Raw genomic sequence first — 14,886 nt, forward strand, 5'->3', positions numbered from 1 at the left:
TCTCCCTACCATAACATACCATTCAATGACACGCAAGAACGCGAGCCTCTCCAAGCGCCGCTCCAAGCCCAACCTAAAAGTTGCTACCGGGTCAAACGGACGTGCGAATGGGAAGATGAATAATAGCATCGAAATGCGCAGGAGGGACACGCCCTCCACAGAGACCTCCGCCGAAAGAACAGCCCACCTCATGTCACGACCTTCCTTCTCCCTCGACCACGAACCGATCGTGCCTCAAACCCCAATTCAGACGAATACAACTTTCCACAACCTACCACGCAGTGATCGCCGTAACTTCCTGCTGCTGGTCCTGCTATACTTCCTCCAAGGAATTCCAATGGGCTTAGCCACCGGCTCCGTGCCCTTCCTGCTCAAGCCATACCTCTCATACGGACAAATTGGAATCTTCTCGCTCGCCTCATACCCGTACTCGCTCAAATTGTTTTGGAGTCCGATTGTCGATGCTGTGTGGAGTACGCGCTTTGGTCGGCGCAAGAGCTGGATTACCCCCGTACAGGTGATTGCCGGACTGGCTATGATATATATGGGTGGTCATATTGAGGATATGATGGTACAGGCCGGCGCGAATGATGGCGCGGGCGTCTGGAAATTCACCTACTGGTGGTTTATGTTGGTGCTGTTCTGTGCCACCCAGGATATTGCTGTAGATGGATGGGCTATCACTTTGATGTCCCCACCTAATATCTCCTACGCGTCGACCGCCCAAACGGTCGGATTGACAGCAGGCCACTTCCTGTCTTACACTGTCTTTTTGGCTTTCAACTCGAAGGACTTTGCCAACAGGTGGTTCCGAACCATCCCTGGCGAGGGCGGTTTGCTATCCCTCGGCACGTATCTCAACTTCTGGGGCTGGGCTTATCTGATCGTGACCTGTGGCCTGGCCTTCCTCAAGAAGGAAGAACGCACCAAGGAACGTGACAGCATCATGGATGTGTATAAAAGCATGTGGAGCGTCTTGAAGTTGAAAAACATCCAGACCATCATTTTGATTCATCTCATTGCTAAGATTGGCTTCCAAGCCAACGACGGAGTCACCAGTCTCAAGCTCCTGGACAAGGGCTTTGGTCAAGACAACATGGCCCTGGTCGTCTTGATCGACTTCCCATTTGAGATTATGCTGGGATACTATGCCGGTCAGTGGTCAACCAACTATGGAGCAATGCGTCTCTGGGGTTGGGCCTTTATCGGACGACTTGCAGCCGCCGTGCTCGCCCAATTGACCGTTATGATCTACCCCGCTGCCTCGGAAGTCCCAATGTGGTACATGGCCACTGTAATTGGCGAGCATGTCCTCTCAACCTTCATGAACACGGTCATGTTCGTCGCCATCTCGGCCTTCCACGCCCGCATCGCCGACCCAGCCATTGGTGGGACGTACATGACTCTCCTCGCCACGTAAGTCCTACTACCTGCTTTCTCTTCCCACCCAACCAACCGCGCACACAATAGCTAACATATCTCCAGTGTCTGCAACCTCGGTGGAACATTCCCTCGCATCTTCGTCCTCAAACTAGTCGACATGTTCACAGAAGCAACATGTCTTCCTCCAGCCATCGCCCCGGCCGCCGACTCCCTCAAAGATGCCCTCATCACGACGTCATTCTCCTGCGCGCTTGAGCCAGAGAAGAACCGTTGCATCAACGGCGGCGGCACTTGCCGCGTCGACCGTGACGGGTACTATATGACCAACATGCTTTGTGTGCTCATTGGCACGCTCACATTCATTATGTTTATCAAACCAGCTGCGCAGAAGCTACAGGACTTGCCTCTGAGGGCTTGGCGATTGACGTCTAATCCCCAGCGAGAGTGATATTGTGACTCGACTGTGGTTTTTGGTGTCTCGTGACGGCCTATGATGTCTTTGTATACCCTTTGTCTGGGACATTCTATAGATTGAATAAACAAATAATTTAGACAAGGCATTCTTTCTAGCACCTTAAGCTGTCTACCGAGGTTGCGCGCAGGCACAGATCCGCGTCACGGAACATATCAAATGAGTCTGCTGGTGTAGGATAATCACAGTGACCAGGTCAAGATGTCGACATGTTCTCAGCTGTTTTTTTAAAGTCTAATAGAGGATCAGCATGTGCATATTTGCATAGAATTCCTTCACTATGTTCAGCACAAGGCGATGTGGAATTCCTGATCATACAGCGCGCTATCCTGGCTTTGTTTAACTTATTCCCTTGTACATCTACATAGAGAATCTGACAACTTGATTATCAGTTTGTCCAAGTACCACCATACTTGACGACAATCTAACTCTTTTTCTGATATTCACTTCATAAGCCCTCTGAGATATACATTATTAAATGATCTCATGCTATCTCACTCTGCCCTGCAGGTTGGCCCATAAATTTCTGTGTCAACCGCGGAAAGTAGACATGGTCCCTTCCCTTGTTAGCTCAATCCTCCAGTTGTTGAATGTCTCCTGACATGATCCATGACATTTATCTAATGTTGTGGATCGTGGGCAAGGCAGGTGCGGGAAAGACACATTAATGCTGCACGGAGAGCCAACTATTGCCAAATGTAAACACCTATTCCTAACTGGCAACATTCATGGGAGCAACAAAATGCGGCATGAGAAGATGATATATGGCCCATTGGCGTACAAGAGCAGGAACTGGGTAGAGCAGCTCCAAGCTGGTGATAAATCTCGATTTTTCCTATGGCAGGATTTATTGACAGGGGAATATTTGTGAGAGAAGTGTCCATCGAGGTATGGAGTACGCGGATGCCTATGGACCGAAGGATTACACAAAAAATGATGCACCAGAGCTTCAAGGCATAAAGGGTCGGATACAAAGGAGCTGAAACTTATGAAAAATAACTTCTCTCTCTTGTGGTGAGCAGAGCCCACGTCTTGTCTTCACCCGTGTAAGCATCACAATGTCCAGACTAGGCACCATGCATGAGGCATTATTGTATGGTTTGTCGGGAAAAAGCTCCATACAACATAGGTACAGGTCGTACACATCAGGGGATTCAGCCACTTTATCCAACTATACGATACTTTTCGCGTACAACATAAGCCGCTATGAAGGTCATAATCTGGCCATACAGTCACCAACCCCTATAACTGGATGGAAAAAGCAACCTCGTGGCAAATATTCAAGCTGCACGTAAGCCAATGTCTGATCCCTGCTGTTCCTGAGCCAAGCAAGTGTTTATTCACCGTGTTCCCGAGTCGGTGAGATAATCAACCCTATCTCTGGGAGTCATTTGAAGCCCGAGTTCAGGACCGGACGAGCTGCACCGTAGCATATTTGATGAGATTCTTCAGGAACCAGAGTCTTGACAATACTGTGCCCAATGAGAAGCCCCAAGAACTTTAGCGCTTTTTCCCCGACGCCAAGAAGAGACTTATCCGAACCCCCTCTACGGGGTAAGCCGTATTCACATTTCCTTGGTCAGGTTCTTTCACCTGGCGTTCCAGCTGCAGGTAAACAGGGTCGTCCTCGAGTCGATGGAGTCTCGACTGGCTGTCGACGAATGTGATTGGAGATGCAGGCTCCGCTCCTGCAGGTGCATTTTTGTTCTAAAATAGTCGAACTGGGATATGAGTGGTCTTTAAGAAGAAGCAATTCTAAGCCTGTTCCTGGATATCTCAAATTCACATTTCATTCCTTGTCTCCTTCACCCCTACTGTCTACTCTGTCTACCAACTAAAGCATAATGAAATTCCTCGCCGCGTGCTTGACGCTCGTTAGCGTCTCTCCCTGGACGGTGTATGCACTGCCCAGCCCTGAGGATCTCTCGGTCCTTGCCTACAGAGCCGTATGTCAAAGAAATCAAATTTATTAGTCAACCCCGCTGATGTTTCATAGTGGGACTTCCGTCTTCTCAGTGAAGCACCGCCGGTTTGCAACAGCTCCGAAAGCAATATCGAATACTCCATTCTGCACTACTCCGGCGCAAAAAAGCGTGACTGTCAGATATTGAATACTGCCGAATTCAATTCAACAAACGTCAAGAGTATCTCGTGGAAGAGCCCGTCCGAGACCGACCGCTACGATCTTTGCATGTTCAGCTCGCCTGACTGCTCCGGTGGAGAGGACGGATTTCTGGGGAGCATTACCAATGGCTGGGAGGTATGTTATTTGTACAATGGGTTTGAGTCATGGACTATTATACCGAATGGAAACCCTTGTCTTCCAGTTGCGGGCGGTGATGCTGAAGATGGGAGGAAATAGATGGATCTGATGCAATTTTTGGAGAAACGTTGATAATGCGTGGTAAATAGGGTGTATATCAGAGAAATGTTTATACGGCTGGACATGGCCTTCGTTGAAGAGCTACAGTGCACAAAAAATAGACTTCTGGTCAGTATAATTCAAGCCGTAGTTGACCATGTCTACTCACTGGAAAGGTATTGAAGGGGCTTTCTACGAAGATGATTGCCAAGTTTGTATATTTATAGATCGCAGAGCGAAGTGTAGGAGTGGAGTGAAGGCTATTAAACAGTTCCTCAGAGCTCGCTGAGGCTTCCAGGAGATGATAGCTTACGCTGCAGGTCGAGATGTCCGATGTTCTCAGGCCGGGGCATCCCATACCATTACCAACATTCCAGTGATTGGAGATGAAGGATGTGAGTACTTCAATGAATCAAAGGTAAGTCAACCCAACATCCCGTTTTGAAATCGGAATTACTCCTTAGCATCCCGCTGCAACTCTCGAACAACGCAATCCAAAATAAGTTTCGCAAACCCACGATGCAACCTCAAAGTCCAAGCTGGAATAGTCTTCTGTTTCCACATATCGCCCTCTGCGTTCACAACCTCATAATCATGCGCACTTGCAAATCGAACCTCAACAAACATGCCTTGTCCATTCATTTGAAACGGCTCCGAGACACTCATCTCATGTCGCAAAGACGACATTAAGCGCCAAGGATACCCCCACCGCGCAATCTTCTCAAAGAACTCACGGGGTCCGTCCGGCAATTTCAAAGAGACCAATAGTCCATTACTATCCGCGTCAGCAGATGGGAGGCGCTGCACTTGGAATAAGCCGTTCAGCAGAAGACGCGGCGCGCCTGTCGTTTTGTCCGGCAAAAGTCCTTCCGCTGAGTTGCCTGTGTCCCCAGGTGTGAAACGGAAGCTAGTGAATAATCCGATGATCAAGCCCTCGGCTCGTAAGATCTTGCTGCCGAGTACAGATCTAGCCCATGCATACTCGAGCTCTGTTTTCGTTGGTGCCTTTGAGCTTGGGACGCGTGCTTCGAGGTTTTGTAGCGGTATTTGTGCGGCATAGATGTTGGTATATGCGCAGTGCTGGGTACTTGGGTTCTGCGGTTTGCGAAGGGTCTTGCTACCGGCTGCGGGAGGAAGCTCTGGGTATTTCTTTTCTAAGTAGCAAAGTCCACGGTGGATGCTGTAGCTGGCTATGCCGGTTGCAGCGGTGGTATAACCTAATAGGCGGATGGATCTTCGTGGCATAGCTGCGAGTGATAGGTTACTCGGAACTTTTCATGTAGGCTTCAAGTATATTTGAAAACAGAGCACGAGAAATCGGGGCTGCTAACTGCTTTAGGCACATCATCTGATGTTCTTGGGGGCCAAAGACAAGGCTGCCCCAACATGGTATTGGTTGATGCATCATATTATAAGATATTGCATCTCATTGTGACATAGGTAATGATCGAAGTAAACAGTGAAGTGAGTTTGTGATGAGACAAACGGAATATTATATAAGATTTCCCATGTACCATCGATGTACATCGTAGACATTCATGCCTCTGTTCTTCAATCTATTGCCCCCGCCTAGACTAACTCTCAACAACTGACTTACAGACTTTCCTCTGAGGAATTTTCATGGTGCGCAATGTCTTGATATGTTTCATGTTTCCTGCATTTAAATGTATCTTGTATTCTAGAATCCGGAAAGTAGAGGCACTGGAACCGAAAGGATGCAACGCGTCTATGGTGTCCAAGTCACTTATAACAGCGTACTCCAATCATAAGATTGGCGCTGGAATCCTGCTGACGAGAGCCGGATTTTGATGATAGTATTCCATCAACAATACAGATTACCAAGGTTATACCGGCCGCGATGAAGGAGATATATCGTCTGGGACAAAAGGGAAACCCACTGAGAAATTTTAGGTTGACATGTCGACGGTATATACCGATGCACTACGTACAGTCACCAAAATCACAGCAAGAAATAATTTTGCTCACGGTAGCTGGCCTGGTATCACCCGAGCCAGCAAGCCAGGTAGCAATATTATTGTATACAAGGCTGACTGGACTCAATCATGAGCTACTGGGCGCGAGGGAGGGAGAAGGGAGGGTTCTTGGCTTGATTGATCAATGGATGAAAAAGCGCGGTGTATATACACTGAAGTCTAGCAAGCAATCGCTCACTCTACGAGCCAGCAACAGAAAATGGGGTCATCAAATACCCAGACTGAGCATAAGAAGCATCAAGTCAAACCCATTCTGGTTCGCGTAGTAAAGCCAAGCATAAAAGCCAGCTTCCGCGTCTTGTTTCCCTTCAAATTCCCGTCAAATTCTAACTTTCAGATTGCTTCCATTTCAACATTCACCAAGAAATTTCCAACCCTTTCATAACAGCCTGCGGGAGTGCGGATGTCAAAGCATTCGCAGGATTTTTTTTTCCTCAATGGGCCAGATCTCAATCAGGAGTTCCTTCATCAATTATCTAACAAACTGGTATTCAAAATCAAGTCGCTTGGTGCCTTTGCGGCGCACACGTGCACTTGGGGAACTGCACCGTCGGTGTCAATACAAATGACTAGTGGAATCAATGTTTTTCCAGGTTCAATTGTAGTCTTATATCATTAAACACGTCAATTTCTGAAGAGCGATGTGAAGGGCACCGTAGTCTGCAAATGTAATATTGGCTGCTACTGGATGTTGCTTCCGAAACCAAATAACCTGGTAGCGAGCATAATTGTGCCTGGGCGACATACTCATTTGAACTGTACTTTGTACCGTGATATTCCAATGCGATTGATAGGTTCGTCGGGTTGAGTGTGAAGTTGATTTTCGTGAGAATGAGTTCTTAGAAGAAAGCAATGAACATGAAGTGATTCAGCTGCAAATTTAACCTATTGATAGCGTGTATATATTGATGGACGTGACAACTCGAGAGAGGAAACAAAAGGATGGACAAGTAAAGGGATGCAGATGATGATGCACTTACTCCCATGAAGCGCCTTATATGTTTCATAGGGACAAAGGAAGGTCTGACACCTACAGCCAGGCAAGCACTGTCTTGCTGTGCAACGCAAGAGCATGGGAATGAATAGACTCAATTTGATTAACATTAGATTATGGGAAAAAAAACCCCTGAGTAGACCGCCGCAAAGGCCACAAATGGGCCTCGGTCCCGGGCCCAACCCATCCCAGAACTCATCAATAGGGGCCAGTAAGCCTATCATTGCGCATGACTACCTATGGTGCTGGCATATCCTAATAGGTATTTTAATAGTTGATTAAAGAACTGGTTGTTTTACGAATATTCCACTCTATATATACCGGCGTGTATATGCCATGATCTTGGCGATCGTAACCATCGAAGGTCTCTTTATTGCTGCAGTCTCTGGAGATCAGCATCTGTTTCCCTCTCGGGGTCTCATATGACCTTCAATTTGGAGCTTCAGCAGTCATTTTAATACCTAGAACTACTAGCATGTTCTATATTTATTAGAAAGCTGTGGCCAATTGGCACATTTACATTATTTAGTGCCTATTAGGCCATATTGAGCCCTATAAAGTGCCTAGTCGGCGCTCATCCCGGCCCTATGGCCCACCGGGGCCCGAAAGTAGGGCCCAAAGCCCAGCCCGTTTGCGGGTTGGGTTGGGCCGAGTTTGGGCTTTATGTGCTCCGCAGATGTCTACCTCTGAGCAAGGGGAAGGCATTCCCATTGAGAATAACATGTATATTCAAAGTTGCTGCCAATTCTTCTCAAATATCGCTACAATATAATCAAACTATCAAATACTAATCCAACCCTATGTATCCATACTCCGGACGACGTGATGACATAGACTGTGGATCAACGGATCGCCCCGCCGACCCGCAATATTTTTTTCTCTCCGACACAACCTCACCTGAACTCTCTCTCCTCCAAAGCCAAGGCATGACAACCACAGATTCCTCGTCCAGCGAATCTACCTCCCCAGCAACAACAATGTCAACCCACACCCAACCCGATCCCGCTGTCGACAACTCCCTCGATGACATCTTCGGCTCCTCGCCACCCCGCGAAAGCTCCCTCCCATCAACAACCACCCCAAACCCCCAATCCACCGAACCCTCCGACCTCCCCAGTCTCCGCCGTCAACATGTGACAGCAGGCTATCGTGACGGTACATCCGCCTCGAAGGGCGCGCACGTACAGGAAGGATTCGACGCAGGCTTTCCTGTCGGTGCCCAGCTGGGTATGCGCGCCGGTACCGTACTAGGTATCATGGAGGGACTGCTACGCGGGCTCGAGGAGCGGAGTGGACCAGGGGCTGTGAAGAAACCCGCTGTGCGGGCGGGTCATCTTGATACCGCATCTGGATCTGGATCTACGAAGACGGATGACAGTGGCAAAATTGAAATCGCGGAGTTACGCCGGCAGAAGAGGGAGCAGATTCGTGTGCTCTATGAAGCAGCACTTAAGGAATTGGACGTGCAAGCTGTTTTTGCCGGGGCTGATGGCGCTGGGGCGGAGGTTGAACCAAAGGCCGAGGGTGAGGAGGAAAAGGCGGAGACCCAGCTTAGGCGGAAGGGGGATGTTGTTATCTCCAAATGGGAGGGGAGGGTTGATGTTCCGAGGTGGGAGGAGAACATGGAGGCTTTAGAGATGAAGGAAACCAAAGAGGGCAAGGGCGAGGACCAGGCTGTGGAGCACAGTTGAAGTTGTCTTGGATTTTTGCAGACATGTCCATGGCTTGCACTATTTGTTTGTCATCGATACGACACAAGGCCGTATTTTGTCTGAGATCTACGTAACAATGCCCCGCCAGATACAGGCACAGGGGAAGGAACAGATTTCTGCTCTTGCCGCTTGCAGATGCGAATGCAGCATTGGGTCTCCGCGCGGCTCGAGATTCTCTCGGGGTCTCTGCTCTTCGCTCCCCGCTGCAGGCTCATCCCTGCCGCAGTTATGCGAGTACCCAGATCCTTGGAACAGGCTCCGCTGCGACTGCAAGGTTGGTGCGGCCGATGAGCGGGACGGAAGGCCGGTCCGGGCTGTATTTCCTCGATCGTTTGGGATAGAAAGATCCTTCTTCTCTGAGACACTGACGCTGGGGTCTCCGTACACCACTGTAGGCTCGGTTGTTGCTATGGTGGTGTTGTGGGTCGGATTTATGATCCGATTCTAACTTTCTTCGATTTCGAAGACATTCCGCCAGGCTTTCGGTGGACGGGTATGAATCAATTAGATTACGATATATTGCCTAGATAAAGATTGACTTGTCAAAGCGAAGAGAAACTTCAAAAACCTCCTGCCTGTCAAACACGAGGCAGAAGTGACGAGTCACATGTCACACAGTTTCGCAAACCTACCTGTCAAATCTATGTTGTCATCGCACAAACCAAAAGTACATCCAAGCAAACAACCGAAATCTAGACAGCCCATATCGAGCTCCCCATGGCTCCACAACACAAACTCCGATAGATCTGTAACCTGCTAGGTTGGTGGGTCTCGGGGACGTAATGGGGACCTAGGCGGTGGATCGGCCACCTTGCCTTGCGTAGGAGGTCGCAGCGGAAGAGCCCCGGGGCAGGGCGAGGGGATTTTTTTAAACTACCCTAGTAATACCCCTGTCTTAGCGTTACCTGTCAAACAGACAATTAGGAGATCGGCCAGGTAGGTTGGAGTTAGAGAGCACGGACTTGTGATATCAGATTCGCGAATTGATGGAGGGCATACGGGAAGGGCGTAGGTTGGCTGGATAAGACTTGCGAATCAGATTGGTAGACTCCATTTAAGCTTGTATGACATAAGGAGCATATTTGACGAATAAACCCGGCAGGACGAGTCTTTTCAGCCGAGGTGAAAATTCAAGGTCTCGGACGAGGCAGCGATTGGCTCTTGCCGGACGTTGAGGGGCGGCTCATGCAAGGGTTCGAGTCCGTCCCCGAATCCGTTACCTGTACGGAGTATACAATATCCTTAAGTACGGGGATGCAGCTTTTAGTATTTGGACGAGAGCAGATCGATCGTGTCAATTGTATGAGAGGTGTATGTCGGGTGCGAATGTCGGTCAATGGGTGTTAGTTGGCATGTGCCGTTCCAAGCCCTAAGTACTTAAACCTCAACGCCTCGACATGTCGGCCATCCCACATCCGCGGCCAGTGGACCCCTTCCCGTGGTCCCCGGTGCAGCCGTTGTGGAGACCGTACAAAGAGCTGCATTTCGAGAATCCGACAGGTAACCAGCGTGTTAGTGTCATTCTGGCAGATCCAATATCCGGGATTCGATTACCGTGGCTATATATTGAGATTTCGAAACAGACGCAAGAGAAGCTGCGGACGATGTGGATTTGGAATGACAATGACGCACTACATACGCGGCACGTTGGGCTATGCAAGTTCTCGCGATGAGTCGGCTGTAGAGCAAAAGTCTGAAACTGCTAGCTGAGGGGTAAACCTGTGGTAGCCTGAGAGGAGGTTTGGTGGCTCCCTTCGCCCTTGTCAGTGGTCTGGAACTTCGTTGATTTGTAGTTTGATCCCCGTGCACAGCGAAAGCATTGATGTCTCGCCTACCTAACAGAAGGGCTGTTGTTACACATCATTATTCGGTTCAATTGATGGTTGAAGGATGTCGCGGTAGTATCGAAGATACCTGTGAGGATCGTCTGAATCCGCAGGGCCCGCATTCCACAAAACGTCCTCATCCCCTAGACAACGAAGTAGCAAAGATCGTTCGTGCTTGGATAAAATGTGGAGGTTTCTATTTGTGTCTATCCAGAGGAAATGAGGAAGTAAAACATCTTTTGATGAATGCAAGAAAGAGAATGGTTGCAGGGAATGCAGCTTTTGGGTCATAGGAACACAGACCACACGAGTCTTGGTGTCCCTCTATATTGAATTATAGATCACAGGTTGAATAAGGCAATGGCTGTCGTAGCAGAAGTGGCGGGACATGATTCAGTCACACATGGTAGAGATGAAGACCGTTGATAATAACTTCGTAATAAAACAGAGCGATATAATACAGCACGCGAAATTGGGCAATCAAGACATGCAAGGAAATCAAATCAAGGTTATGACAAGTAGGAAAATTAATGATAGTTAGCTCGAGGGCATCGAGTCATGAGTCGGTAGTCATGGTCGCTAGGACCAGGCATCATTTTCGTTTCGTGGCGCGAGGTAGCGCATGTAGAGAACGTCTTTGAGCGCATCTGTGTCCAGCCACATTCGGGTCTGGAGATTCATTATTTTCATTTTGCGCAGGAAGCAAAATAGCATTGATTGCATAAGGGAGTGGACGTGTTCGTAATCATCGAGACACATTGAGACATGAAGGGAATGATATGAAATCGTTGGAGTGATCGTTGGTAAAGTCGGTATGTTGTAGCATGGTTTCGTCCGTAAAATCAAACCCAGGGAACCGGAACGCCGATTTAAAATGCATCAGATAGTAGTAACATTCGTCTTCTTGTGGGACTTTTGGGGCTTCTGGCAATTCAATGAACGTAGGGAGCTCATGAATCGCTGGAAGAGGGGCCGCTGCTCGCGAACTCCATTGGTGGGGGCTTGAAAGTTGGTTGGGGCTTGGGAGTACAGGTCGTAGCAGAACGAGGTCAACTTCTCCTCTTCACCCTGCTCAGAGTTGGAATTGTTTGAGTATGTAGGGGAGTCAGAACGCTGGCGGCGCCGGAACTGTGCTTGGAAAGCAGCAGCAGCAGATCGGTCAACGTCGGAGCTGTTGGTACTGCTATTCTTGCGCGAGCGAGGAGGGCGAGTCAGAGAGGTGGAGGAGGGGGCAACGAGACGCAGTGTGTTCAAGCCATCTTTCGGTCGCACACCATCCTTGCTAGTGCTGGGGCGATCCATGCTGGGACGGAATGCTTCTGGGATAGGCTCTCCCAGGATATCCTCTGACATGCGTGGAAATTGCTCAAATGTCTGCCCATCGAGCATAGCTTGATGAAGTTTGGGCTGGGACTTGGCGCCACGAAGCTTAGCGCGGCTGCGAACTTTCCGTAGCGTGTCTATGGGGCGGCGAGACATTGATTTACGGCCTGCAGACTCAGACTCGGAGTCGGACTCCCAGACTGACTGCTCGCAGAAGACATCAATGGTAGAGATCGATGGCCGCTCCATCGAGGTTGCCGTCCATTGGCGAGAGATGGGCGGAGAGCTAGCCACAGGGCTAGGAACTGGACTAGCGCAGTCGTTGGCGGGGATGAAAAGAGGGTGGTCAAAGTGGGTCATATGAGGCTCCATGGTGACAGGATTGATCAGGGATGGAGGGGAGATCATGGAAGCGTCGAGTGGTGGGCGTGTTCCCGGGCTAGATTGCTTGCGGCGTGATGTGTTGTGGAAGCTCGCGGCGCGCGACAGGTTCAGAACGGCTGGAGGCTGCTTCCTGCGGCGAGTCCGCGATGAGCATGACGCTGTAGCGTCCTCGTAGCCCATGGTGATAGTAGTGGTAGAGTCGTTCGATTGTTGAAAGCAAGGCGTGGTTGGACGAGCATCCGCCGGTGTGAAAGGAGGGACCGGTGGGGGAGGGGGAAGAGAGTAAGCAGGTGGTGTAGATGCAGGGAGATAGAACCGGCGACGGGGCTCAATCTGGACCTGGTTTGCGTGCTCGTACAGCTGCTGAGTCGCCTCAAAGACGGCGTCGGTGCAACTAGGTGAATCGTAGGCAGAAGAAAAGGAGCTGCTAGGCGTCAAGTCGGGAGTGGTGCTGTCTGTATGAACGGAGCTGAACGATACGTGGCTGCTGTGGAGCGGACTGTGTTCCTCCGTTGAGGGAGTGTATCGGTGGAATCTCAAGCTGTTCTCCAACTCCACCTGAGCCAGCGTGGAGCGATCAGGTCCAGGGTACTGTAAAGGGTTGTGGATGTCCTTGTTGTGGGTCAGGGACAGAGAATAGTATTGGCTTTCGTCTTCAAAACTATCATTGCGCATATCCGATGTGTAAGGATTCCACGATGGCGTAGCGGCCAATGATTCCTCCAGGTAGAAGGGATCGAGATTAGACTCTTCGAGGAACTTTGCGCCGGCCTTTGGGTAGTAAGATGATCCCCGCTTTGCAGGTGAGGGTGATGGGAGACAGATTGTAGTCTCTGACCTATTCCGATCTTGATACAGCACGTCCAACTCGGCTGGACAATAAAGACCTCTGTGATCCATGGGACTGTGCGCTCGAGTAGTATGAAAGAGAAGTAACACGAGAAATGCAAGATCTCTAGGATATAGACACCGTCAAATACAGAGATGGAAGAGAGGACAATTGCCACCAGGACGAGAGAGAAAGAGAAGGAATGAGGAATGAAATGACCGAGGTCGAGACCAGGGTGAAGGGGATATGTTTATACCAAAAATAACCTTCAAGACCCAGAAGCCCTAGACCTATGATCCGGTGGCTAGCGGGAAAAGCAGATGCATGCCAATGCACAATGTAAACAACACAAGCACAGACGATCATGACCTATCTCACCTTGCATGGTCCCCTTCCGTAGGGATGTTGCAGCAAGGACCCTTCGATTGGGTCCCCCCAGCAAGGGTGCGCGGAACTCGATCCGTACAATTGGCACTGAAAAACATCCCGAGCCATCACAATTAGGATTGTATGTCTCTGTGTCTCCGTGTACCTGTGTTCTTGTGTTCCTGTGTTCTGTATGTCTGTGATATCGAAGCCATAAGAGTAACACAAGGCTCTTCGTGCCACCAGATCTCGAACATTTGAAATATTTTCAATCTGTCAGAGACGAATCAAAATTTACATCCCACATCTGCAGTCTGCAGAAGTCCAGTGCAGTGGCTGGGAGAGAAAATGTGAGATATCACTGGACGTCTGGGGCGGAGTTCCCGAGATCAGCCACTAACGCTGCTGATCGCCGCAATCTATGTGGTCTATTTGCTCTGTCACTTCGAGGTACTTTGGACTTTCAGTACTTCTGGTTTAGGTCTTTTCTCGGTCACCGTTGCACATTCCTCGTAAACCTAGCAACGTTAAATCGAGCCTCATAATTCGATAAAACAACGTTCCATCTCGGAAATTGTTCTCAAAACACCGACGTCATGGGCGTATTTTATTTTATTTTAATTTATTTTTCTTTTCCCTGCTTGGGAGCAATGGCTGGCTAGATACCTCTAATGCTTTTTCTGATATCAGTCGTAACTGGGGTTTCGTTGCACCTTTGTAGGAGTGAAGAGGAGATATACTTGCTCCCTTGTGTTGCTAGTTCCTCTATATCTCCTGGGTCTGCCCTGATTCCTTGATAAATTGGTGCCTGGATGCAAGCGAGTCAGATAAACTATCCTAATTTGCCACAACATGGATTCGACGGTCGGACACTCAAGGAGCTGAGCTATACCCTGACAGTGGACAAATCACACATGTTGTGCATCTGTAACTCTGACAGTATGCTGCCATTGGTTCATCGTGGAACTCTTTCTGCTAATCATTTTGTGATCTGACCATACATATTCACTTTTAGCCTTTCAATATGTCAATGTGTTTGCTGAGTCTAACTCCAGGTGTCGCTCTATCTCATGAGTCTCCAGCTCTATATTGTATACCATTGTACACCCCTGGGATTTCTATTGTTCTGGATTGTTACACTTCAGGAAGTTAGCTGCCCAAATAGACCAAAACAAAACAAACAAACTTAAGACATATGCTCCGCTCAGTCAACGAGCCCCACATTCCATCGAAAGGTTTGA

At 49.1% G+C, this 14,886-nt stretch overlaps 5 protein-coding genes across 5 annotated transcripts; 3 read left to right on the forward strand and 2 right to left on the reverse strand.

The window, feature by feature from the left end:
• Positions 1-25: 25 nt before the first annotated feature.
• Positions 26-1,831, forward strand: N7500_010075 (SD08430p; the record flags this gene model as incomplete). Its single annotated transcript, XM_056681213.1, has 2 exons — positions 26-1,416; positions 1,486-1,831. 2 exons carry the CDS (start codon positions 26-28, stop codon positions 1,829-1,831), a joined length of 1,737 nt encoding a protein of 578 aa, XP_056528595.1.
• Positions 1,832-3,699: 1,868 nt separating this feature from the next.
• Positions 3,700-4,217, forward strand: N7500_010076 (uncharacterized protein; the record flags this gene model as incomplete). The annotated part of the gene is made up of 2 exons (XM_056681214.1): positions 3,700-3,801; positions 3,852-4,217. The coding sequence occupies 2 exons, from the start codon at positions 3,700-3,702 to the stop codon at positions 4,215-4,217; spliced, it is 468 nt and encodes a 155-aa protein (XP_056528596.1).
• A 453-nt stretch (positions 4,218-4,670) lies between these two features.
• N7500_010077 (uncharacterized protein) lies at positions 4,671-5,462 on the reverse strand (the record flags this gene model as incomplete). The annotated part of the gene is made up of 1 exon (XM_056681215.1): positions 4,671-5,462. One exon carries the CDS (start codon positions 5,460-5,462, stop codon positions 4,671-4,673), a length of 792 nt encoding a protein of 263 aa, XP_056528597.1.
• A 2,669-nt stretch (positions 5,463-8,131) lies between these two features.
• On the forward strand, positions 8,132-8,896 carry N7500_010078 (Yae1 family protein; the record flags this gene model as incomplete). The annotated part of the gene is made up of 1 exon (XM_056681216.1): positions 8,132-8,896. The coding sequence occupies one exon, from the start codon at positions 8,132-8,134 to the stop codon at positions 8,894-8,896; it is 765 nt and encodes a 254-aa protein (XP_056528598.1).
• Positions 8,897-11,622: 2,726 nt separating this feature from the next.
• On the reverse strand, positions 11,623-13,350 carry N7500_010079 (uncharacterized protein; the record flags this gene model as incomplete). The annotated part of the gene is made up of 1 exon (XM_056681217.1): positions 11,623-13,350. One exon carries the CDS (start codon positions 13,348-13,350, stop codon positions 11,623-11,625), a length of 1,728 nt encoding a protein of 575 aa, XP_056528599.1.
• Between the last annotated feature and the right edge of the window lie 1,536 nt (positions 13,351-14,886).

This window comes from Penicillium coprophilum (genome assembly GCF_028826855.1).
Source record: "Penicillium coprophilum strain IBT 35676 chromosome Unknown utg000006l_segment0_segment0, whole genome shotgun sequence".
Taxonomy (NCBI): Eukaryota; Fungi; Ascomycota; class Eurotiomycetes; order Eurotiales; family Aspergillaceae; genus Penicillium; species Penicillium coprophilum.